Below are 23701 nucleotides of genomic sequence, written 5' to 3' on the forward strand. Positions count from 1 at the left end.
ATGCTAACTACATCCAAAGAAAGATCTAGTGGAGTCTGAATGCAGATTGAAACATTATTTTTCACTTTGGGGGGGAGTATGGGTTTTCCCCCCTTTTGTTCTGTTTCTTTTTGCACAATATGTCTAATGTGGAAATATGTTTCACATGATTGCATACATATGTATAACCTATATCAGATTTATTGCCATCCTGGAGAGGCAAAGAGAAACAAGGGAAGGAAGGAGAAAAATCTCAAACTCAAAATCTTATAATAAAAAATGAACACTGAAAACTATCTTTACATGTAATTGGGAAAAAAAAAACACTATTTACACTTTTTTAAAAAGAAATGAAGAAGGGCAACAATAAACTTTAAAGAAAATTAGCTCCATGGCGCCTGGAATCTTACCTTGTCAGAAGATTTGTGATCTGCAAGGCAAGGGCAGCACGGTAGCGATCTTTTTCTTGAACCAGGTAGCGGACTTCATCATGAATGCTGATACAGAAACGGCCACTGATATCAAATTCTTCAAACAGCCATTTCATGGCTACAAGCATCAGATGGAGATAATCCACAGCTGAGCTCTGTACCACCCAATTCACTCGACTGGTCACAAACTGCAGAAAGGGAAGATGAGTCACAAATAAGGTGATGGAAACTAGAGAAAACTAAAGAGCCAAGATGCAAGATCCTAAGTCACAGTCTGGTAGACTCCTGACCCCTGAAGTAGACTTACTGTCACAGCAGGAGATCTGAAGCTCTCCCATTATCGGTTAGGGTGCTCTGTCTCTAGTACATTTACCAGTGTGAGGGAGTCTCTCTGACTTCACCCACACATATGGAAGCTAACTTACCTCCCCTCTGACAACTGCAGGCTCCAGGGCCCGAGAGATTTGACAGTCCAGTACAGGAGTTCTCGGGGCATCTGACATGGCAATGCTCTCCAATTTGTTGAACATCTCTGACTCTGTCCCTCCTGCCCAGGCTCGGTCAGCTACCAAATCCCACTTTTTCCTATGAGACCTGAAAGGACCCAAGAAACCAAATTCCTGAATTTGTCTTCTAAACATAACAGAGATATCACCATCACTGTGAAACAGGCACAGCTAAAGAAAAAAAGTATTCCTTCTTCCTAGGGATGCAAAAGAACAAAAGGATCGCTACTAATTTTATAAAGGGAGAATTAAGGCATATAGTAGAACTATTTATTAAAGGATCCTATCAAATCACAAGAAAGGCAAAATATGGTGCCCAACGCAACTTAAATTTATATTCTTCTTTTTAGTTACAAATTACATTAAGATATATAATCTCATTTAATACTTAGAATAATCATGTGAGGTAGATAAGAGAAATATCACCCATTTTACAATGTCCACAACAATGACATGCTGTAGTTTCCTGGCTTCCTAGAGCTTCACACTGTAATACCAACTTAAGCAAATCCTCCCTGACAAGGGAAATTTTAGGTATGGTATCAAAGAATTTTCCTATTTGTCTGAAGTTTCTTCAAGGATAAACTCCATGCCATTTCTTCCATAAAAGGCTTCCTTGATGCTCTCCCCTCACTAAAATATTTCAGAGCACTTTTTCTGGACTTCTTCCTTGTACTTAAGTTATGCTGTCTTACATTAATTATTTACATACCTTTCTCTTCCCTCTCCTCCCCACCCAGATTGTGAGTTGCTGAAGAACAAGTCTAGAGCCCACCTAGTTTTGTGTCCCTATAGCAACTAGCACAGTGTCTTTAACATATTAATAAATGTTCATTTAATTAAGTCCAAGGACTCATGCGAGCTTTGTGATGCCTTCAAAATGCCACTTCATCTATGGTCCACTATTTCTAGGACTCCTAGAAGTTTACTCAGACTCCTATCTACTTCCTTTCAATTCGTTTACATAAAAAATTAAATTTCCTAAAATAACTTTCAGAACCCATCATGGTACTCTATTACTTACAAGAAGACCAATCCTAGACCTTGAAATCATAAAATCCACGTCAGACATTTATTTAAGAAATAAAGCCTTTTTCTTACATTTTGAAAGCTTCTTTTTGGATCTTCCGAAGGTCCTGAAGAGAGACCCAACCATCTGTCCTGTCCAGCTGAATCCCCAGCTTCTTCACTAACCACTCACCATCCTTTGAAAGTTGATACCTAACAAAAAAAGGAAAGAGAGTCTGTCTGTCCACAAGAGTTTATTGAGTACCTGCTCTGTAGTCATTAAAGCTGTGAGAAATAAATGGCCTTCTTTCCACCTAGAAACTTTCAGGGTGATATGGAGTTATAAGACATGTACAATATCCAATACACATAATACAACATATAGAATTGCAAAGTAAGTAGGAGAGGAAGGATCATTATCAACTGATAATTGATTATTTTATCAACTTATTATTAAGAAGATCAAAAGAATGGAATTTGTGACCAAAGAAGATCTATTGACCACAAAATAGAAAATTTTGATTACATCAAATTAAAAGGCTTTTGTACAAACAAAACTAATGCAAACAAGATTAGAAGGGAAGCAATAAACTAAGAAGATCAAAGAAAGCTTCCTAGAGGAAGCAGCATAAAAATCAAAATTTAAGAGACAGGTCATGGAAAACGGCATTTCACAAAGAAGAAATACAAGCAAAGGCATGATAACTGGAAGGTATGTGTCAGATACTATGTTAAACACTTTACAAATATTATCTCATTTGCTCTTCCCAACACTTCTGAAAAAATGGATATTATTACTAGCCGCATTTTATAGATGAGGAAATTGAGGCAAAAAGAGGTTACATGATAGGACCAGGATCACACAGCTAGTAAGTATCTGAGGTTGGATTGAACGTAGTTTCTCCTGACTTCAAGTCCGGCACTTTATTCACTATACCACCTAGCTGTCCCAATAATAATAGCCATTCCCATTAATGGATAAGTAGTCAAAGAACACTGACAGGAAGTTTTCAAAAGAAACTACAAGTTATCAAAAGTCATGACAGAAATACTTCAAATCACTAATAAGTGAAAATGAAAGCAATTCTAAGGTTCCACCTCTTACTATATGTTGACAAAGTTGACAAAAAAGGGAAAATGACAAATTTTGGAGATGTTATGGGGAAATGTTATTTTGATGCACTACTGATGGAGAGATGAATTGGGCTTAGCTATTCTGGAAAGCAATTTGCAACTATATCCCAAAAGTTACTAAGCTATGTTACTAAACTCGATCATTGGTCCAGCAATATTTCATTACTAGGCCCATACCTGAAAAAAGAAAAAAACAAGATCTTTATATATAAGCATAAGAATAATCACAGCACTTTTATTAAAGTGTCAAATAACTGGAAACTAAGAGGTTACTCATCAATTGGGGAATGGCTAAAAAAAATATGGTATATGAATGTAATGGAATATTATTATGCCATAAAAAATGACAGCAGAAGGATAGCTAGATGGTGCAGTGGATAGAGCACTAGCTCTAGATTCAGGAGGACCTGAGTTCAAATTTGGCATCAGACACTTAATACTTACTAGGCTGTGTGATCCTGGGCAAGTTGCTTAACCCCAATTGCCTTGTCTCCCCACTCCCAAAAAAAGGAAAGAAATTACAAGTGGTTTCTGAGAAATCTGGGAAGTTTTGCATGAACTAATGCAAAATAAAGTGAGGAAAACAACTTATACAATAATATCACTAAAAACGACTGAAAAACTTAGGAACTCTGATCAACACAATGACCAGTAAAGAATCCAAACAACCAATGAGTGAAACATGCTAACTGCCTCTTAACGGGTGACAGATTCAAGATACAGAATGAGAAATTATACAAGGCCAGTACAGGAAATTTATTTTGTTTGACTATTATGTGTATTTGTTACAAGGGTTGAGGTTTTTCACTTTGGGGTTTTTTGGTGTGGGTTTTTTTTTTTTTTTTTTTTGAGGGAAAGAGAAAATAAATTATTGCTAACTGAAAAATAAAGAAATTTTAATCCTTCTTTAACACTTATTCAAAATATGTTGTGCAGATATGGAGTCAAGATGGCAGAGTGAGAGGCTGCAATTTTGACTTAATTTCCCCAAAATTTCCTCTATAAAACAGACTGACTAAATTCTGATCCAGAAAGACAAGAAAAAGTCAGTGAGTTGCTTTTCCACTCCAGAAAAACTTAGAAAGATAAATGAACAGCTCTATGGGCAAAGAATAACCTAGTACATGATGACAGTGAGGATATTGAAGTTTTTATTTTCCCAGACTGAACTGTTAAAATAGTAGAAGGACATAAAAGACAGAAGCTCAGGCTAGATACCACCCCAAGATTGAGCAACATAAATTTCAAAGTCAAGAAGTAGATCAGAAAAATGAGCAAACAAAAAAAGCCAATCATAGAAAGCCAGTATGGTGACAGAGAAGAGACCCTTAAGACACCAACTTCAAAAAAGATAATGACTTGAAAACACAAGGCAAAAACCTCACAGAAAAATGCAAATGCAAATCAGACACAGCCCAGCAAGAATTTCTGGAAGAGTTAAAGAAAGTGATTTTTTTTTTTTTAAACAAAACAATGATTTTAAAAATAAGATGACAACAGTGAAAGAAAACGGGGGAAAAAATGCGAACTATGCAAGAAAATTATGACAAAAGAATTAATAATTTGGTAACCTGTAAAATAAGTTAGCTGGAGAAGGAAACAGCAAACCACTCCTGTATCTTTGCCAAGAATACTCCCATAAAGGGTCGTGAAGAGTCAAACACGACTAAGACAACTGAATGAATGATGTAAGAAGATTGGAAAGGAATCACTATTGATCAGAGAAATGCAAATTAAGACAATGCTAAGATACAACTTCACACCTCTCAGATTGGCTAAGATGACAGGAAAAGATAATGATTAATGTTGGAGGGGATGTGGGAAAACTGAGACACTGACACATTGGTTGGTGGAACTGTGAACAGATCCAACCATTCTGGAGAGCAATATGGATCTATGCTCAAAAAGTTTTCAAACTGTGCATACCCTTTGACCCAGCAGTGTACTACTGGGCTTATATCCCAAAGAGATTTTAAAGAGAAAAGGACCCACATGTGCAAAAATGTTTGTGACAGCCCTTTTTGTGGTGACAAGAAACTGGAAACTGAGTGATGCCCATCAGTTGGAGAATGGCTGAATAAATCATGGTATATGAATGTTATAGAATATTATCACTCCGTAAGAAATGACCAGCAGGATGATTTCAGAAAGGTCTGGAAAGACATACATGAACTGATGCTAAGTGAAATGAGCAGGACCAGGAGATCAGTGTACACAGCAACAACAAGACAATATAATGGACGTGGCTCTCTTCAACAATGAGGCGATTCAGACCAGTTTCAATTATTCAGTAATGAAGATAATCAGCTACACCCAGAGAGAGGTATGTAAGGAACTAAGTGTGGACCACAACATAGCATTTTCACACTTTCTATTATTGTTTGCTTGCATTTTTATTTTCCTTCTCAGGTTTTTTTTTCCTTTCTAGATCTGATTTTTCTTATGCAGCAAAATAACTGTATAAATATGTATACATATATTGGATTTAACATATTTAACACGTATTGGACTACTTGCCATCTAGGGGAGAGGATGGGAGGAAGGAGGGGAAAATTTGGAATAGAAGGTTTTACAAAGATCAATGTTGAAAAAATTACCCATGCATATGTTTTGTAAATAAAAAGACATAATAAAAAACAATAAATAAATTAATTTAGGGGATGAATAAGTAAATAAGTGAATGAATAAAAGAAGATTGGAAAGGTAAGAGGGGAGCTAGGTTATAAAGTACTTTGAATGCCAAACAGAGCTTTTGTGGGACAGTTAGGTGGCATGAAGTATAGAGTTAAATGGAGAGTTACACCCAGAATCGGGTAGGCCTTTCAAATCTGACCTCACACATTTACTAGCTGTGTGACCCTAGCCAAGTCATTTAATTTGCCTTAGTTTCCTCGACCTTAAAATGAGTTGTAGAAGGAATGGCAAACCATTCCAGTATCTTTAAGAAGAAAACTCCAAAAGGGATCACAGAGTCAAACACAACCAACAAGTAAATGACAACATCAAAAAAATACTGAAGAAAACAGCTCCTCAAAAATCAGAATTGCTAAATGGTAAAAGAGTTACAAGACCTCACTAAAAGAAGCAAAACAAAACTACTTTAAAGAACAGAACTGGTCACATGGAAGCCAATGATTCTGAGACATCAAGAAACAATAAAACAATGCCAAAAGATTTAAAGTAATAGAAAATGCGGACTATTTCAAAGGAAAAACAACTGCTCTAAAAAATAAGTCAAAAAGAAATGTTTAAAAATTGCCAGATCACCTGAAAGCCAAGAACAAAAAAAAAAAAAAGAGACCAGACATCCTATTTCAGGCTTATCAATTCCAAGGCTTGAGGGAGATGAGGTGAGAATTGGGTGAGAAATAGATAGATGTGGTCAAAATAAGGTGGAGCTCCTTACTGGCGGAGCCCTTTGGTAACAGCATACATCTGCTGAGCCTTCTCTTTGGCTTGCTGCGGCGTCAGGCGGTGGTTGAACTGCATCAGAAGACGCTCAGCGAAGGGCTGACCAGCCCCATAAATTCGGCCATAGTTGAAGACCTTGGCGTGCTCCCGACTGATGCCCACTGTGGATGCCGTCTTACTGTGCAAGTCAGTCCCGCTGCTCTTCTTTCCCTGCAGAGTCATCCAGCCAAAGGCAGTACAGCCTGCAAACACAAAGGCTTCGAAGCTGTCACCGGGATGGCCCAGGCCAAGGAGGGACAATGGATCCGATGTCCGCATCGATCCACACTTCTCCCAAAATCACTCAAAAGGTTCCCGCCCCCACTCCTTCCTCACCATGGATTCCAGCAAAATGGGCATCTCCAAGCACAGCAGCTATCCAGAGCTCCTGGGAATCCACATCAGCCCCAACCAGAACATAGCCAGGCGGGGCCTGCACCATGGCTTTCAGCTCACTACCCACTCGGTCCACCTATGGAACACACAGTCCTATTCCTCAGACACCTGTGGTATATGAGAGGGAGGAGGAACAAATGGACATCCAACCCCCTCTTCACCCTGGTCACAACACCTTAAGCCACTTAGCTCTGAAGTAGAACAGGAAATTATAGGCTCACGAAGGAATGGGGGAGTGGGTGATGGGTCCTAAAAACCTTGGTCTCTTAGGCACCTGAGATAATCTCAGCAATAAAGGAGGTGGGCTTTGGGCTTTTAAAATATAGAAAGAATTTGAGATGGTGAGGAAGAAAATGAACATGTCACAAACTCCTTCAGAGACCAAAAATATCTCCTAGATTCACAAGATAGGAAGAGGGGAGTCAGGAAAGACCAACGTACCCTGGCATTGCTGGCTGTGAGCCAGGTGGGCTCCACGGCTCTGCGAGTGATAGTGCCAGCTGTCACCACTTGTGGCAGGATGGCCCCGTAGCAGTTCTCTTCATCATAATCTGAGTGTCTGGAAGGACACAGGCAATCAATGTTCAGAGACATCTTGAACACCAAAAACTACACAGTTATCCATCCAAACCAGATATCCCACGCCACCCTCTTGCCACACACATCACAGAACACCCTCGCTTTGCCAGTTAATACGTCTGAAATGGAAAGCGTCCATATTCCATAAAGGAATCCAAATGCCTTATGTAAAGGAGGAGGGAAAGGACCGCCCACATCTCCCATGTTTTCCCCCAAGTAACAACTTAGCTCCTACCTACCTAATCACTGTTCGTGGCAGGTCTCCTTTCTGCAGCCACACGACCATTTGAGAACTGTGGGGAAAAAACATACAGGGTCATCCCAAACCCAAAGGAAGCAAATGACGACCTGCCTTTGCCTGCTGTATGGAAATCTGATCTGGATTCCAAGGAGTTTAGCCCAATCTGGAGTGCAGATCCCGGCCCTTACTTTATCCCTGTCAGAGTACAAATTCAAGTTTAACACCCTCTGGGCTTTGGATCCTGTTTAGTCAAGGACTCTCAAATCAGACTCAATATTGGCCATGAAATTGGCCCCATTCTGGGGATTTTCCATCATCCAACATACCATTCAAAGACAAGTAGCCTTCTTTTTGGGTGTGACACACCACAAAGATCCCCTAAAGAACTTCTCCAGGCCATCTCAGAATGCAGGATGACCCAGGACCAGAAATATCCCAAGACCCACACCCTCAGGGTTCAGCTGGAAGACCAAAGGATAGAATGAGACAATATTCTTTAGAGTTAGAACCTTAGAGATCATCTGATTCAATTCCATTGTTTGTAAAATGAGGTCAATAAGACTTACTTACTTTATTTCCTCATGTGTGAAATAGAGGAATTGGATCAGACGACCGCCAAGGGACTTTTCAGTCAGGCAGGCAGGCAAGCAGGTTTTTTTTTTTTGTTTTTTTTTTTTTGAGCAATTGGGATTAAGTGACTTGCCCAGGGTCACATAGCTGGGAAGTGTAATCCAATTATTCTTATGTTTTCTCTTCATGAGCTATTTTTTAGATCAATTATTTTTCTTATGAGATGTCACATTTTCTTCTATTTTTTTCATTCTTTATATTTTATTATTTCTTGGTCTCATAACTTTTCTGGTTTCCCTTTGCTCAATTCTAATTTTTAAGGAGTGGTTTAAAGTAATGTTTTGTTTTTAATTAAAATAAACAACTTAATAACTTATTGCATATAGTAGATAACAGTAAAGTGGAATTTAAAAAGCAAAAATGAGCATTAATGTTTTGGGGATTAGGAGGATGAATAAAGATATTAGTGTAATGAGATAAAGGATAATGATGAGGAGGCCAGGTTAAATAACTCCTCTGAGCTCTTACAGGTCATTAACAACAGAGCTGGGATTAAAAACACAGCTCTAAGTCCTAGGTCAATGGTCACTGACTCAGGCTCTGACAATTTAAAAAGTTGAGGGGAAGAGGTCTCCATCAGTCTAAAAGCATTTCCATGAAGCAAGGATTTCCCTGGGACTACACCTGTTTGAGGCTATACTTCTTCCTTAAGGGCTCTAACGTAGAATAAGAGAATTTTCAAAATAATTTGCATTTACATTAAGCTTCAAGCTTTGCAAAGTAGCCTGCATAACATCTCATTTGAGTCTCACTACTACAGGGAGGTTATTGAAAATATGATTATCCCCATTTACCAGCTGAGGAAAATGAGGCACAAATAATTTTCCTCATGAAGTCTGGCTCAGCTTTAGATTATTCTTAGTTTAGTTGGTTCTGACAGTTAAGGTCCTCTTCCAGAAAAGGTATTAATGATTTGGGTCAGTCAAGACAATGCAAGAGTCACCTTAGGCCTACCCTGTTAGTTGCTACAAACTGCCAGTAGCTTGTGACTCCATTCAATCTCTGTAGGAAAAAGAAATCCAAACCATTTTCCTTCCTACATAGTTTTTTTTCTTTCCATTTAACCCCAGGAACCACAAAAAAGGCTATTTCCACCCCCACAAGAAGCCCTTCTCCAGTATTTGCACTAGGTTACCTGATGCGCTTGTGAGCATTCCTCCAGAAGGAGACCATCTTGTTGATTTCGAGAGCCCTTGGGCCACTGGCACCCCCTGGACCAGCCTGCAGTGTACCATCCTCCATCTTCGGCAGGAAATCCTTAGCAAAGGGGCTTCCCACATTACAATTATTGCCATCCTTTATTGGTGGGGGAAAGACCCATGGTAGAAAAGAGCCAAGGGTCAGGAAGATACATTGAGTACCAAGAAAACTTCTTCCCTACTGGTCGGGGCCAGTTAAGCCAAACTATTGGAGCCAAAAGGCAAAAAGGAGCCAAAGGCAATCCCAAAAACACTGGGGAAGAGGAGAGAAATAGTCCAATAGCTAATTCTCTATGCAGTGTCCAGAGCACCTATGATTCCCTTTATCAATTCCTCTCCTTTAACAGGAGAAAACATTAGAAAAGTTCATGCTTTGACTTCTTCTCACTTCAACTCTGTCTCCCTAACAAATGGAATGATAGAACTACACTTGATCTGAGAGATACTCTAGTTCAACTTCTTCATTCTGAAGATAAGGAAAGGGATTTTCCAAGGCATTAAATAACATGCCAAGGACAGAGAACAGTTACCTGACTTGTTTAATATAAAACAAATACCCTTGCTATGTTAACGGCAGGGCCAGTTCTAAATTCAGACATTAGACCTGACCCCTAACCTAGTTTCCTTTAGGGCTAAGTCCTATTTTTTGAAAGACAGGACACGTGGGGGAAAAATATGGTCATGTTACTGGCATTCTATGAAGACAGACGAGGAAGCATACTAATCAACAATATGTAACTGGTACATGCTTACCTTATGTGGCAGCTTGAAAAACCAGCAGCCAGGAATGTTCACATCATTGTAAGGTCCATTGCCATGGTGAAAGGTTGGCTGACTAAGTTGCGAACCATTAGTCTCCTCCTTTGGGTATGACATATATATTATATTAACCCTCTCCCCATACATATATAGCAATTTGTGGTTAAAGGGAATAAGAAAAGTGACCTTATCCTATAAAGCCATCCATGAGACACCCAATCCCTATATTCTAGATCAGGGGTCCTCAAACTACGGCCACAGGCCAGATGCAGCAGTTGAGGATGTTTATCCCCCTCACCCAGGGCTATGAAGTTTCTTTATTTAAAGGCCCACAAAACAAAGTTTTTGTTTTTACTACAGTCCGGCCCTCCAACAGTCTGAGGGACAGTGAACTGGCCCCCTATTTAAAAAGTTTGAGGACCCCTGTCTAGATACTGAGGAATAAAGGTAGATATCAAACCCTATCTCCCTCTCAAGTCTTAAAGGTGCTCTAAGTGGGCCTGCAGTGACACCTGGAATCAAGATTATAATCTTAAGAAGAGGATCTTCTAAAAAGCTGTTCCAAGAAAGAACTCTCTTCTCATCTCCTAATTCTTGCAGTACTCTAAACTCAAATGTCATCTACAGAAATCCACTGATTAAAAAAACAAATAAACAATCAAATTAGAAAACAGGACCAGTTTGCCTGCTAAGTCCCACAAAGAGAAATCCCAAATCAGGAACCCTCCTAGATCTCAACCAGTACCTGGGTTGCTCTACCATTTTCAAAATCAGCATCAGGTTCCAAGTGGCTCAGCTCCTCTATCTGAATGAGGTAAGGAGAGGAATAAATAACATGTTAAAATGATTTCATTTATAGAGCACTTATAAGTTCATACTTCCCTCACAACAACCTTGAAAAGTAGATAATACAAATACTGTCATGCTCATTTTACAGATAAGGTCCAGAAAGGCTAGGTGACTTGCTAAAGTCACAAAGCAAGTGTCAAAGACTTAGATTTTGAACCCAGTTCTTTGGATTCCAACACCTAAACTCTTTTTTACTTTACCACACTGCCCTTCTCCAAAAAAAGACTAAGCCCAACAAGAAATGACAAGTAAATTGCCCTTTCCTTGACGCCTTGGCTCCCCAAACTACATGACTCTAAAAGAGTCATGTACACAGCAGGGTCCTGAAAAGAGGAGTCCCCAGGAAAGACCAAGAATAATGCTTCCATTTACAAGGGCCTTTTTACTACTTCATCCTTACCAGCTATCTCAATTACCCCAATCCAACTACTAAAGACACAGGGAGGAAAACCTGAAAAAGCAGCCTTGAGAGGACAGCAACAACAGCCTTACTCGAGGTCCCGATCTGAGGTCACAGACTTCCCTTCCCCTCTGATCCCCTACATTCAAGAAGTTGCCACACTCATCCCTCAGACAGAAAACCAAGAGGAAGGTTTCCATTGCCCGTCCATGCTTTGGAGGCCCCAGGGATCAGGGCCAGTGACAGAACGTGGACCCCAGAGCTAACTGACAACCTTTCCCTGTTGCTACAGGGCAGGTGCTTCTCGTAGCTAAAGCTGCCCTTACCGTTTGCCACACAGTGCTGTCAGTAAGCAGGAACTCCTCTGGCAAGGGCTGGCCCTTCAGCACAGGCTGCTCCTTCCCCCGCTCCCTGCAGGATTTCTGATAGAGGGCTTCAATGGCTCTGCAGTGGCAGGTTGAAAAGAGCACATGTGTGAGACTCAGAAAGATGGCCACTAAGCCATATGTAAGGCTGCCTATTGCACTTAGAAAACCACACAGCAACATGATCTAGGCTTAGTGTACTTTAATTTAAGTGGTTAAATATTTCCCCATTACATTCTAATTTGGCTCTGCGACAGTATTGCAAAGGAGGGCCAAGTTCGACACCTCTCAAGAAGAAAACCACTTGGTGGAACCACTCTTGCTGGTTCCTACTTTCCTCCAGCAACACTCCCGACGTTCAAAGATGTTTCTATAGCAACTATTTCTAAGACAAAGGTCAGAAACTACTTAAAAATGACACAGAATTTTCAGTCTATTTAGTCATGTTGTCCTCACAACCAAAATCTTAGGACACCGCTCCACTCAGAATACTTTATCTTCCATTTTTACCTGTAAAAACCCTACCCCCCATTCTCCCGATCTCAGAAAATGCTACCATCAAAAAACCTTGCTTAATTACTGTCATTGGAAATGAGTTCCTCTGAATTCACATTTTACTTTGTACCATTTATGGCCTTTATCACATACTATTAAGAACTAGAGTTCTTATGTATATGTATTCTCTTTCCTAATAAAATATATGCTCCTGGAGGGCATTTAGACATATTTTATATATCCTCATAACCCCTTACATCCTGTTTATATGGGTGCTCAATAAATGTAAAATAAGTGTGGTAAGTACTATCTCCATTCTACAGTCAAGAAAACAGTTATGAAAAAGATCAAGACCACAGAACTACAAAGTAGTAGAGTTAAGACTAGAATAAAGGTTTTTCAATTGCAAGTCCTAGTGCTTTACTTTAAATCCTTCCAACTTTAGCAACAAAACCTGAAAAGCTTTATCTATCAATATAATAATGTTATTGTTACTATTTTTGTTTTCAATATAATCTAGTCATTGTATAGATTTCTTAATGCTTAACTATTTCTGAACTCTTAGTGTAATTCTAATCTGTTGATTGTGAACAATCCTTTGAATATATTATTGCATAATAATCTTTTATTTGATATGATTGTGTAAGTATACATTAGTGAAGTTGAGCAATCATTTTTTCCTCTGCTTTTCTCTTTCCTTGTTTTGAGTATTTGGACAATTTGTTTCATTAGAGGAAAGTGATAAAGAGCAGAAGGGAAATCTGAGTAGTGCAAGCCCCAACTCAGACTATGCCATTGCTCATATCCAGTATCCATTAAAGACATCTCCAGGGATATGGTAAAATGGATGATACTGGGGAGAGGATTTTTCACTTGTCAATGGGTTCTAAGTCACTTGGTATTCTTTTCAGACCAAGCTCTGCCCAAAGAACATGTAGTTCTCTAAAAGCTCCCTTCTCCAAGTGAAAGTTCCAGTTTTATGATAGGATTTTGGACATATGGATCTTTCTTATCTCCATCTCTAATGTAATAGTGAATATTTTTCTGAACTTTAAATGCAACTAATGATGAGGCAATAAGATCAAAATATCACTTATCCATTGCTGTAGTCCAAATTTCTCACTGCTGGCCAAACTGGCAGAGGAGAAGCAAAATTAAGAAATATTGGGCCTTATGCTAGAGCTAGGACCCAACTACCCCAGAAACTTTGGATTTTCCCTTCATCCTCTAAGATAGAATTTGAGAATAGGGATTGCCTCATTCTTTGTAATTATAGTCCCTAGCACAATGCCTGATACACAGTATGTACTTAATAAATGCTAGTTACATGACGGCCAAGAGTTTGGGGTTTTTCACTATCCATCTCTCAGAGAGTGATTCAAGGAGATCTAGACCTCAAGCCTTGTCCCAAATCTAAGACTTCTTTAAGCAAACCTCAACTAAATGTTCATTCTGTGTCAACAAAATATTGGGAAGGTATGAGGATTCCAGAACTATAAACGTATAAATCTGATTTACTAGATTACAAATGTAATCTCTGAAAACTTCATGCATCTTTAATAATGCTAGTTACCCTAAAGGCCCTAGCCCTACGTCCACAAGGTGAGAAAGGAAGAAGGAAAATGGATAAACATTTTTTCTAAAAAGCAAAGAAGCCCAAATTTTAATTTGATCTTTATACCCCCAGATGAGAAAAGAAAAATCAGAAAACAGGCAGAGAAGTATTGCTGGCTATGGGAGTAAAACCCTCTAAATTATGGTGCTAACTGTGACAACTTTTTGCAGAATAGCCCCAACAAAACTCTCCTTTATCATACAAAGTATCTGGACCCCTTCTCCCCATCACTGAAATTGGAGCCTAACTTCCCCAAACTGTTTGCTCATCACATAAGTTCTCTAAAAGGCATCCAACATAGGGTCCTACCTGTAGGGACAGCCAACAGCATCTGTTTTTGAGGAACCAACTAAGAGGTTATCCTGCCGCCCAGGTACTAAGTAACCCCAGCCATGCTTCTCTGAGTAGTGTACAGGGAAGCCATCCCACGTTAACATCATCAGCTTTGGGGTCACTCGCATCTGCAGGCTGATAAGGCTAGGGCCTGGCACCCAGGCAGGATCATTGAGCCTAGGACAGAGTTTCCGATACCACCTGTGGTACAAACAGAGATTATAAGAGATCAATGTGTTCCAAGTACAGCCATTCTTTCTTTTTCCTGGCCCCAAGTACCAATTCTTCCTTAAGATCCAGCTCAAGTCCTACCTTCTCTGTGAAACTTTTCTCAAACTATTTAAGCCTAAATTAATCACTCCCTCCTCTTCACTCCTAATGAACTTAAAAGTCAGCTTTTAACTGTTGTGGAAATATTTCAATCATGTTAAGATCATCTCCCTAATTCTTATTAGGAGATAAGGTTATCTCCCTAATAAGAATGCAAGTTCCTTCACTTTAAAGTGTTGGATATATATGTCAGTGGCTAAATAAATTGTGGATTGATTCTTTTAGATCATTTGGAATCCTAAGAAAAATGCAATAAAAACCATAGTCATCCCTTTCAGATAAGCCTTAAATGAGGGCAAACAAATAACTATACTCATATAGTTGAGGCTGGGAGTTCACATTATTCCTACCTCAATCCTGAACTCCTGGGAACAAACTCTAGGAAATTGAAGGACTCTCCTTTAGGGGAGATGGCAAAGATGAGATCTAAAAACTCCACAACTGGGTTTAATGACCTGGCCTCTGAGACTTAATTTCTCTCCTATTAAATCTATCCTCTTCTGAGGAACTGGAAAAGAAATAGGAGTGAGACAGGAGGAAGAAGATGAAGACTTCGGAAAATTTTAGCCTATGAAGGAAGTGAAACCCAAAGTGTTCCTCCACCCCCTTGGTCCAGAAGCTCACCCTGGATGTCCTGGCAAATGTTGAGTCCTCTTGGGTAACAATGATAAAGTCTCTTTCAACTCTTCCATTCGAGTTCTGATGGCAGAATCATTCTGCAACTCTTCCTCTTCACTAGGAGGGCCAGGATCTTCCCCAGGAGAAGATAATCAACTCAAAATACAAATGGACTTCCCAAAAGGAACCTATTCTGCATTTCCATGTTCTACCCAACAAAGCAGCCCTACTTGATTCTATGAGTATTTTGCCAAAATCTAATGAGTTTCCTAGACATGTTCTATCCCAACAGCTCAGCTATGTCAATCCTTAAACCCTACTTTCCACACCTCCTAATTTTCCCTTCTAGTCTTACCTTCTTGCACTTTCCTTTCTGAGGAATTTTCAACCTCAGATGAAGACTTGCAGGAAATATTCTGATCCTTCTTCCGAATCTTTTTCTTCTTCATCTTAAACTCCTGTAGGTCCCATTCCAGGTCCCAAAGCCAGGGGTTATCTTTGTACCTGAGGAACAAAATTACTGAACAGTTATACTCAGCTAAGAGATCTTACTCTGGGTGCTCAAGGATCCACTAGGAGACATCCAAGGCCCTCACTCCCAGGACTACCTGTCCTCAGACACCAGCTGACAAGCATCATTGGCAAGGTCCATCAGAGACTTCTTCATCTCTCTTTGCAACTCCTCATAAGTAGTCTGAGCTTCCATTAGGTAGCGATCCCAGTTCTGGTTGACAGGAAGATAAGACACTCCCATTTCCAGCATCCCAGCTAGTGTTACAGGGTGGGGGCACCTTCAGAAGAAGAAGAAGAAAGAGAAGCACAAAACTAGGAATCAAACGACTTGGTCAAAGTGTTGGCGTTAAGACTTACTAGACATGTGATCTTGCACCAGTCACTTAACACCTCTGAGCCTGTTATCATCGTGCCTATAAAATGGGGATAATGATATTTACATTGCCCACTTCACAAACTAGCGATATATAAATGGGACCTATTAACATAATCACCTTGCATTTCACAATTGTAGCCAAGACCCAACTAAACCACTCCTTCCTCCAAGACAATACATTTGAAAAATGGTTTTCTCTTCTATCATCCCTTCCTATGCTTTTCCTACAGAGTTTCTGTAGAAATAATCAGGGACCAAAGACAGTAGCTGAATAACCAAGTCTCTTAGTGAACTAGGATTCCCACCAAGAACAGAGACCCTGATAGCCAAGAATCTCCTGATGAAGAAACCCAATAGGCTCCTTCTGTTGCCAGGGTCAACTCACCTCTCCATGAAGAGTGGCAACTGTTCTTGAAAAACCTCATAGGTGGCCTGCACATCCAAAGCACAATACTGCATCAGATCCTGTTAAGAAACAAGCACAAGGGGTACAAAAAATGATACCCTGCAGAATCACAACTCCTCTCTTCCCACTCAAGGTAGGAACAGATTCTTCAATCTGCCAAAAAAAAAAAAAAAAAAAAAACTTCATATAACATAGACTAGTCTTATATTTCAAAGGAATCCACCATGTAAGAGAGACAGAGAAAAAATGGAATCCTGGAAGCCACTTACAAAAAAATACAGAGGTCATGCATACATCCTCACTTTCTCCCTACGTCAGAAAGGTTTATGTCTTCCCCAGTGTTAGTCAATGCACCACCTGACTACGAGATACCTGGAAGTTTTCCCTGATGTCCTTCATGGTCCCCTTAACAAACAGTTCCCTGGCTTCCTTCTCCAGTGGGGGTCCCCCAACATAGAGACTGTGTACATCTGCTAGGTTGTTAATGCTGCTGATATCCAGCCAATCCCAGGCAGAGATCTAGAAGGGGAGAGAACAAACAATGAGCTATCCTGCCGAGAACCCTTCCCTAGCCAGTTCTAAAGGAAGATGAAGTCAGAGAACCAAAATGCCCCACGTTACTGATCTGAGGAATGAAAAGATGGGCACCTGTAGTATTTCCTCACTCACCAAAGGGCCCTTGACTTTACTTTGGGTTTTCTTGATATGCTTCTGGACCTGCTGATGACCTTTCTGCTTCCCCTGCTTGGCTGCCATCCAAAGGCTTCGCTGGAAGCTGCTCAAGCCAGAGATAGCCATGTGCATACTCAAGGTGTCCAAGAAGCGCATCCGAGAGCCCTGGAAAACATATGACTGCTGAGGTGACAAAAATACTCCATTTTAAATGCTCAAATCCCAGTCCAATTGTTCTACTCACACTCACCTGATCAATTAGCACACATGCCTACATTTTTGTTCACAACGAGCAGCATAATCCTGCAGTGCTGTAGCTACCCATACTGATTCACCAAGGACCACTCATATTTAGGCTTCTTTGTAAAGTCTTCTCTGAACATCCCAGTTGAAAGGGATCTCTATTTCCTCTGAATTCTCACAATATGGCCTGTACCACTCATTTGCCAATGAATCATGAATGGCCTAACATCTACCTTATTGTAACCTGTTTTTTGATATCTGTTATTTAATATTTCTCTCCCCCAAGCAGACCTCCAATCCTTGATCTTTGTAGGGTGGGAGAAATGATAACCCCTCAGCACAACTAGCCTGGAATGCCATCTTGAACCTAATTGTGGGATTCAAGCATGGACACCTCCAACTAAATTTTACAAAGAAAGCCGCATAAATCCCAATTAATTCTTTACTTTCTCCAGTTCCAGAATGGTTCAACATCGCAGATTCTTGGCTATACAAGCACCAGAATCCTGGACAAACAGAAGCAATAACTTCTTTACCCACATGTGGCTAGAAAGCACATCAGAACAGAATTCTAAGCAAAGAGCAAGTGATAGTCACGCAGTTCCCACCTGAATCAAGTACTGCTCCTTTATGTAGGCCCGATCAAAGCAAACATTGTGCCCTACAATCAAACGCTCCAACCAATTCTGCTTAGCTGGACTACTGACACTGGGAGGGGTCTCCAGAGGGATGAGGTCCGAGAGACACAGCTGTCTGGCCCAGGAATAGCGTTCTTCTAAAAGCCTTCGACTACACCATGAATACCTGGAGGCAGTGCAAAAATGGGGCTGTCACAAAGAGGAATACAAATGCTGCAGACTACCACACAAATAATTTCTGTGGTATTGGATAAGTGACTAGTCTAATAGGTTTCCTGCCTTATGCTGCGAGAGCCAACACCCAATATCATTTTTTACCAATAATGATTAAATGTAAGGTGGAAATTGGTGTGTTTGAGTATGAACAGGTTAAAAAAATGCCACAGATTAGATTCTAGAGAGGCTGAGGGAAAAGATATAGAAGAGTCATTTTACAAAGAGTCAGATACAAACGAAAGGGCAAGGAAATGACATAGTAAGCAGAAATATCCTTGCTTTCCCAGAATCCATGGTCATGCTAAGTCTCCTAAAATAATCTATAGATCAGAAAGAATCTAAACTATAACAGCAAAAGCTATATCTTAGCACTTAGCACAAAGGCTGTACATAAACACGTGATATTTAACATATACTGAATTCAGTATACAAGTCAGGGGATATTGGTATTTGGAATGGGTCAGGGTATATGGACTGGGGTTAGGACTCAACAATATCCTATATCCTGGTACTATCAACGAAACTAAACAAAACAAGTTGAAAATGGAAAAAAGTAGTAAAGAACCTGGCAAGGAAAAAGAGACTAAAAGCAAACAAAGAAAGGAAGGAAGATATGAGAAAAAGTATTCAGTTGTTTAAAAAAAAAAAACAAACAGTCCCTGGTGACAATTATACTAGAGAATGGGTATACAGGTAAAAGCTAAGGTAGTATGATTTTAACTTACCAAGAGTTTGGTGATACAGCCACAGCCAACGTGGGGCAATTGCCCTCTGCCATGCAGACCTCCACATCAAATACCAGGGCCCGTTCCTCAGGGAACGCCACCTGTTGGCCCTTCCCATCTGGCTCGTATCTGGTCCAGCCTTCCTTCCAGGCCCACTTCTTGGGGAGAGGAGGCAATGTGGCCAGGAGCAGCTCATGGGCAGCCTCCAGGTAGGGTAGACTTTGCTTCTGGGCTAGGATCCGGAAGTGCTGGTCCAAGTCTTCCCCATAGAGCCGGGGCAGCTGCAGCTCTACATCAGGAAGAGCCGAGGTCTCCCGGCCCCAAAGCCCATGCTTCTGGAGATGTTGGATGCTTTGCCCGATGGCTTCCTCAGAAGGCTGCACCTCTGACTGCCCAAAGATCTGCTCATGAAGCCCCCTGGAGAGCATCTGAATATGCAGCGCATTCTCTCTCCTCTGGCTCTCCTCTGCAACTCCCACCGGAGAAGCCTCCTTCTCACAGGACCGGGGGCTAACGGAGGAGCCAGAAGCCCAACACCGAAAACACCCTGGCCGCACGGGGCCAGCTGCCGCCGCTCTCCACATCAGGCGACTCATCTGTAGTGGAAAAGAGCTCTGGACTAGGAGTCTAAAGCCCTGGGTTCAAGTCCCAGCTCCCCCACTTACCAGCTTTGTATCTCTGGGTTGCCCCTTTTAAGCTCTCTGATCCTGCTTCCTCATCTGTAAAATGGAGAGAGAGGGATTGCAGATGTGGGTCTGGCATCTAACCCCGTCTCTCACCTGGACTGCTTCTGGCAAGGCGATGCGCCGGGGTGACCGACGCCGGCCTCCCCCAGCCCCTGCCTCCCGTTCCTCGCTTCTCAGACCCTATTCTCGTGTGTTCTGCCCACAGGGGAACAGGGCCCCGGGCCGTCCGCAAGCCGCCCCTGCCTTTTGGCCGGCCCCCCCCCACGCCTGGAAGGGCCTCCTTCCTGCAAGTCCCCCGAAAGCCCCGCGTTGTGTAAGGAGGCTTTCTGCTTCCCGCGAACCTCATCCCTTCCTCCGGTACAGCCTTTATTTAACACAACGCGTCTGCGCCCCGCTTTACGGCCCCCATTAGGCTGCGAGCAACTTGGGAGTAGGGACTGTTTGGTTTTTGTTTGACTGAATCGGGCCGGCGTTTTTGGCCCGGCACGTTACTGAGGAGCTCTGGACTGGGCTGCAGGAGCAAGGAAAGGCTCCGAGCGCCGTGCGGGCATCGCAGAAGCTGCCTCCTCAGCGCCCACCCCGCCGAGGGGGCGCAGCCGGCGAGGGCGCGCAGAGGGAGAGCCCCCGGGCTCGTCAGCACCACCACCTGTTCTCCGCGGGGGGGGGAGGGGGGGCACCCTCGCTCTGGCCCCGCCCCTCCCCCACCTACGTCCCCCGCCCTCCCCCCGCCCCACCCCTGCCCCCCTTCCTCGCGAGGACGGCAGGAAGGCTCCGTTCTCACCTCGTCTGCGCCTTCCTCCCCCTCTTCTCCGACCCGCCCAGCGGCCTGCACAGCCCCGGGCTGGAGTGCTGCGCCTTGGCCCGGACCGAGCCCCGCCCGGCCCCGCCTGCGCCGCCGCCTCGGGTCGGCGGCCCTCCGAGCTCCAGCTCCCGCCGCTCCCCCGGGCCCGAGACGTCAGAAGGAGGGCCCTGGAGAAGGGCGCCGCTGGCCGGGCGGGCAGCGGGAAGGAAGGGAGCGAGCCGCAAAGGAGAGGAAGAAAAGGAAGGGCACAAGATAAGCCCACCCGCGCCCCGCACAGCGCGCAGCCTCAAGAACCTGTTTACGTCCCGCCCCCTCCCGCCGCAAAACTCAGAGATTGGTCTAGAACGAGGCGCCAGGCGCTGATGCGGCTTTCTAAATCAGCTCGAAAGGCCTGGCCTGCGTGCGGCCGCGTGGCCTAATGGATAAGGCGTCTGACTTCGGATCAGAAGATTGCAGGTTCGAGTCCTGCCGCGGTCGTCCGCAGCCCGCGGGCTGGAACTTTTCCCCTCCCAGGGAGCGAGACAAGATGAAGGAAAACATTTTGGGTACCTGCACCCGGCCACGCGCGGTACGGCGGTACACAACTGCCCAATAGCAGACTTTCCTTACACGCGTTAACGACAGGCTGGAACATCGGAAGCACAGTCCCGTGGAACCACCTCTTTGGGGGCCGGGAAACAAAACGACCCTTTGCTCATCACTCTTCCCGCCCCAGGCAGTGCTCTCGGCGAACTCGCGCTGCAGAATTACCCCCGCGACAAGCCAGGAATAGGCCCATCTCCGCTTAAGGGGCCGGCGCCCCGCCCCCCCTCCGACAGAGCTTTCCCAGCGCGCGCCTTCCCAGGCCGCTCCATCTTACCCCCCCCCCGCCCCGCCCCCCACAAAGCGGCCATGTCCCGGGCCGCGGTGGCGACGCCCGCCCCCTCACCTCCTGGACCACCCAGCTCCCCTCAGAGCTCGGCCCAAAGCCCTCCTCCTCCCAGGAGGGCCTTTCCTGGTGCGCGCCGCACCCAGTCACGTTAGAGTTTCCGCGGCGCAGACGCGCCCAGCTTTGCCCTTGCGTCCTAGTGCCTGACGAAGCACTGGTTTTTAACCGCCTAATTAAATCAGGTGCCTAATAATCGCTTCGTAAACTTTGCCCGTTCGTGGGTTGGGAAGGCTTTCTGAGGCAACCTCGAACCGCCCGTAGCTGACCCGATCGGCGTCCCGCGTTTATCCGTGGCTGCCACGTGGTCTTTCGATCGCCGCTCAGAGACAGGGACCACGTGCAGCGGAATGTAGGTCATCGCTTCTGCAGTCCAGCGTTCTGGGTTCGAATTCTGTCCGGCCCACGAAGCCGGAGCGACCCCAAGTCACTTACATCTCTGGTCTGAATTACTGAGGAGAGGATTTAGGCGCCCTCCGAAATCCCTGTCAGCTCTGCAGTGCTAGGTTACCTTTGGGAGGAGAAGCCGGCAGCTTCCTTTGCAGTCTTTGCATAGACTCAATTTTTTTAAAGCTTTTATTTTCAAAATATATCATAGCAGGACCAGGAGGTCATTATATACTTCAACAACATTACTCTATGATGACCAGTTCTGACGGACCAGGCCATCCTCAGCAACGAGATCAACCAAATCATTTCTAATGGAGCAGTAATGAACTGAACCAGCTACGCCCAGAAAAAGAGCTCTGGGAGATGACTAAAAACCATTACATTGAATCCCCAATCCCTATATTTATGCACACCTGCTTTTTTGATTTCCTTCACAAGCTAATTGTACAATATTTCAGAGTCTGATTCTTTTTGTACAGCAAAATAATGTTTTGGTCAGGTATACTTATTGTGTATCTAATTTATATTTTAATATATTTAACATCTACTGGCCATCCTGCCATCTCTGGGAGGGGTGGGGGGGGGGGGTAAGAGGTGAAAAATTGGAACAAGAGGTTTGGCAATTGTTAATGCTGTAAAGTTACCCATGTATATATCCTGTAAATAAAAGGCTATTAAATAAAAATTTTTTTTAAAAAAACACAATATATCATAGATAGTTTTCATCATTCAGTCTCGCAAACCCTTGTGTTTCACTTTTTTTCTCCCTCCCTCCCTCCTTCCCTTCCCCCATCCACAGCAAGCAGATAGCTTTCTCCATCACAAGACCATTGGAACTGTCCTAAATCACCCCCAGGCTTAATTGTTAATAAGTTTTTCCCCCTAACATCGAGTCTTAATTTGCTGCTTGTGAACTCCTACCCATTTACTGCTCACAGTTCTGCCCTTTGGGGTAAGTTCAATTGAAACACCTTCTCTGGGGGAGCCCTCCTGATTCTCTTGGGTTTTTTCCTTTTATTAGTTTCCCTTCTATTTACTTCTCTGTGTATATATTTTCTCCCTCCAAAAGAATGTTAGCTCTCAGATACCATTTCACACCTGTCAGATGGGCTAAAATGACAGGGAAAGAGAATGCAGAATGTTGGCAGGGATGTGGGAAAATTGAGACACTGATACATTGTTGGTGGAACTGTGAATACATCCAGCCATTCTGGAGAGCAATTTGGAACTATGCCCAAAAAGTTATCAAACTGTGCATATCATGTATATATATATTGGATTTAACATATATTTTAACATATTTAACATGCCACCTTGGGCAGGGGGTGGGGGGAAGGAGGGGAAAATTTGGAACAGAAGGTTTTGCAAGGGTCAGTGTTGAAAAATTTCCCATGCTTATGTTTTGTAAATAAAAAGCTATAATAATAATTTCTAAAAAACAAAACAAAGCAAAAATCTGTGCATACCTTTTGACCCAGCAGTGTCTCTATTGAGTCTGTATCTTACTTAAAGGGGTCATAAAGAGGGAAAATAATATTGCACAAATATTTTTGTAGTGGTAAGGAACTGGAAACTCGAGTCATTCTCCATCAGTTGGAGAATGACTGAATACGTTATGGTATATGAATGTTATGGAATGTTATTGTTCTATAAGAAATGACCAGAAGGATGATTTTAGAAAGATCTGGAAACTTACATGAACTGATGCTCAGTGAAATGAGCAGGACCAGGAGATCATCGTACATGGCAACAGCAAGATTATATGATGATTAATTCTGATGGATGTGGTTCT

At 42.6% G+C, this 23701-nt stretch overlaps 1 protein-coding gene and 1 non-coding gene across 8 annotated transcripts in view; one reads left to right on the forward strand and one right to left on the reverse strand.

Annotated features, from left to right (window-relative positions):
• Positions 1–21838, reverse strand: part of POLG (DNA polymerase gamma, catalytic subunit) — a 31297-nt gene extending 9459 nt beyond the window's left edge. The window contains exons 1-22 of one of the 7 annotated variants that reach the window (XM_031955581.1): positions 21523–21838; positions 19772–19825; positions 19107–19702; positions 18136–18331; positions 17282–17449; positions 16985–17131; positions 16592–16671; positions 15926–16108; positions 15673–15821; positions 15324–15450; positions 14346–14570; positions 11888–12005; positions 11058–11117; positions 10307–10414; positions 9490–9650; positions 7723–7776; positions 7346–7463; positions 6845–6980; positions 6465–6711; positions 2018–2137; positions 836–1004; positions 390–598 (exon numbers count right to left, since the gene is read on the reverse strand). In XM_031955581.1, coding sequence (XP_031811441.1) covers positions 390–598; positions 836–1004; positions 2018–2137; positions 6465–6711; positions 6845–6980; positions 7346–7463; positions 7723–7776; positions 9490–9650; positions 10307–10414; positions 11058–11117; positions 11888–12005; positions 14346–14570; positions 15324–15450; positions 15673–15821; positions 15926–16108; positions 16592–16671; positions 16985–17131; positions 17282–17449; positions 18136–18331; positions 19107–19702 — 3371 coding nt within the window. In that variant the 5' untranslated portion in view covers positions 19772–19825; positions 21523–21838. Of the gene's footprint in view, positions 1–389; positions 599–835; positions 1005–2017; positions 2138–6464; positions 6712–6844; positions 6981–7345; positions 7464–7722; positions 7777–9489; positions 9651–10306; positions 10415–11057; positions 11118–11887; positions 12006–14345; positions 14571–15323; positions 15451–15672; positions 15822–15925; positions 16109–16591; positions 16672–16984; positions 17132–17281; positions 17450–18135; positions 18332–19106; positions 19826–20573; positions 20661–21143; positions 21417–21522 lie in introns of those variants that run through there. The other 6 variants (XM_031955583.1, XM_031955579.1, XM_031955584.1 and 3 more) reach the window with 6 other exon arrangements.
• On the forward strand, positions 20999–21071 carry TRNAR-UCG. The gene has a single exon. It is a non-coding gene; the product is annotated as a tRNA-Arg (tRNA).
• Positions 21839–23701: the final 1863 nt, after the last annotated feature.

The sequence above is a fragment of the Sarcophilus harrisii genome, chromosome 2 (genome assembly GCF_902635505.1).
Source record: "Sarcophilus harrisii chromosome 2, mSarHar1.11, whole genome shotgun sequence".
Lineage (NCBI taxonomy): Eukaryota > Metazoa > Chordata > Mammalia > Dasyuromorphia > Dasyuridae > Sarcophilus > Sarcophilus harrisii.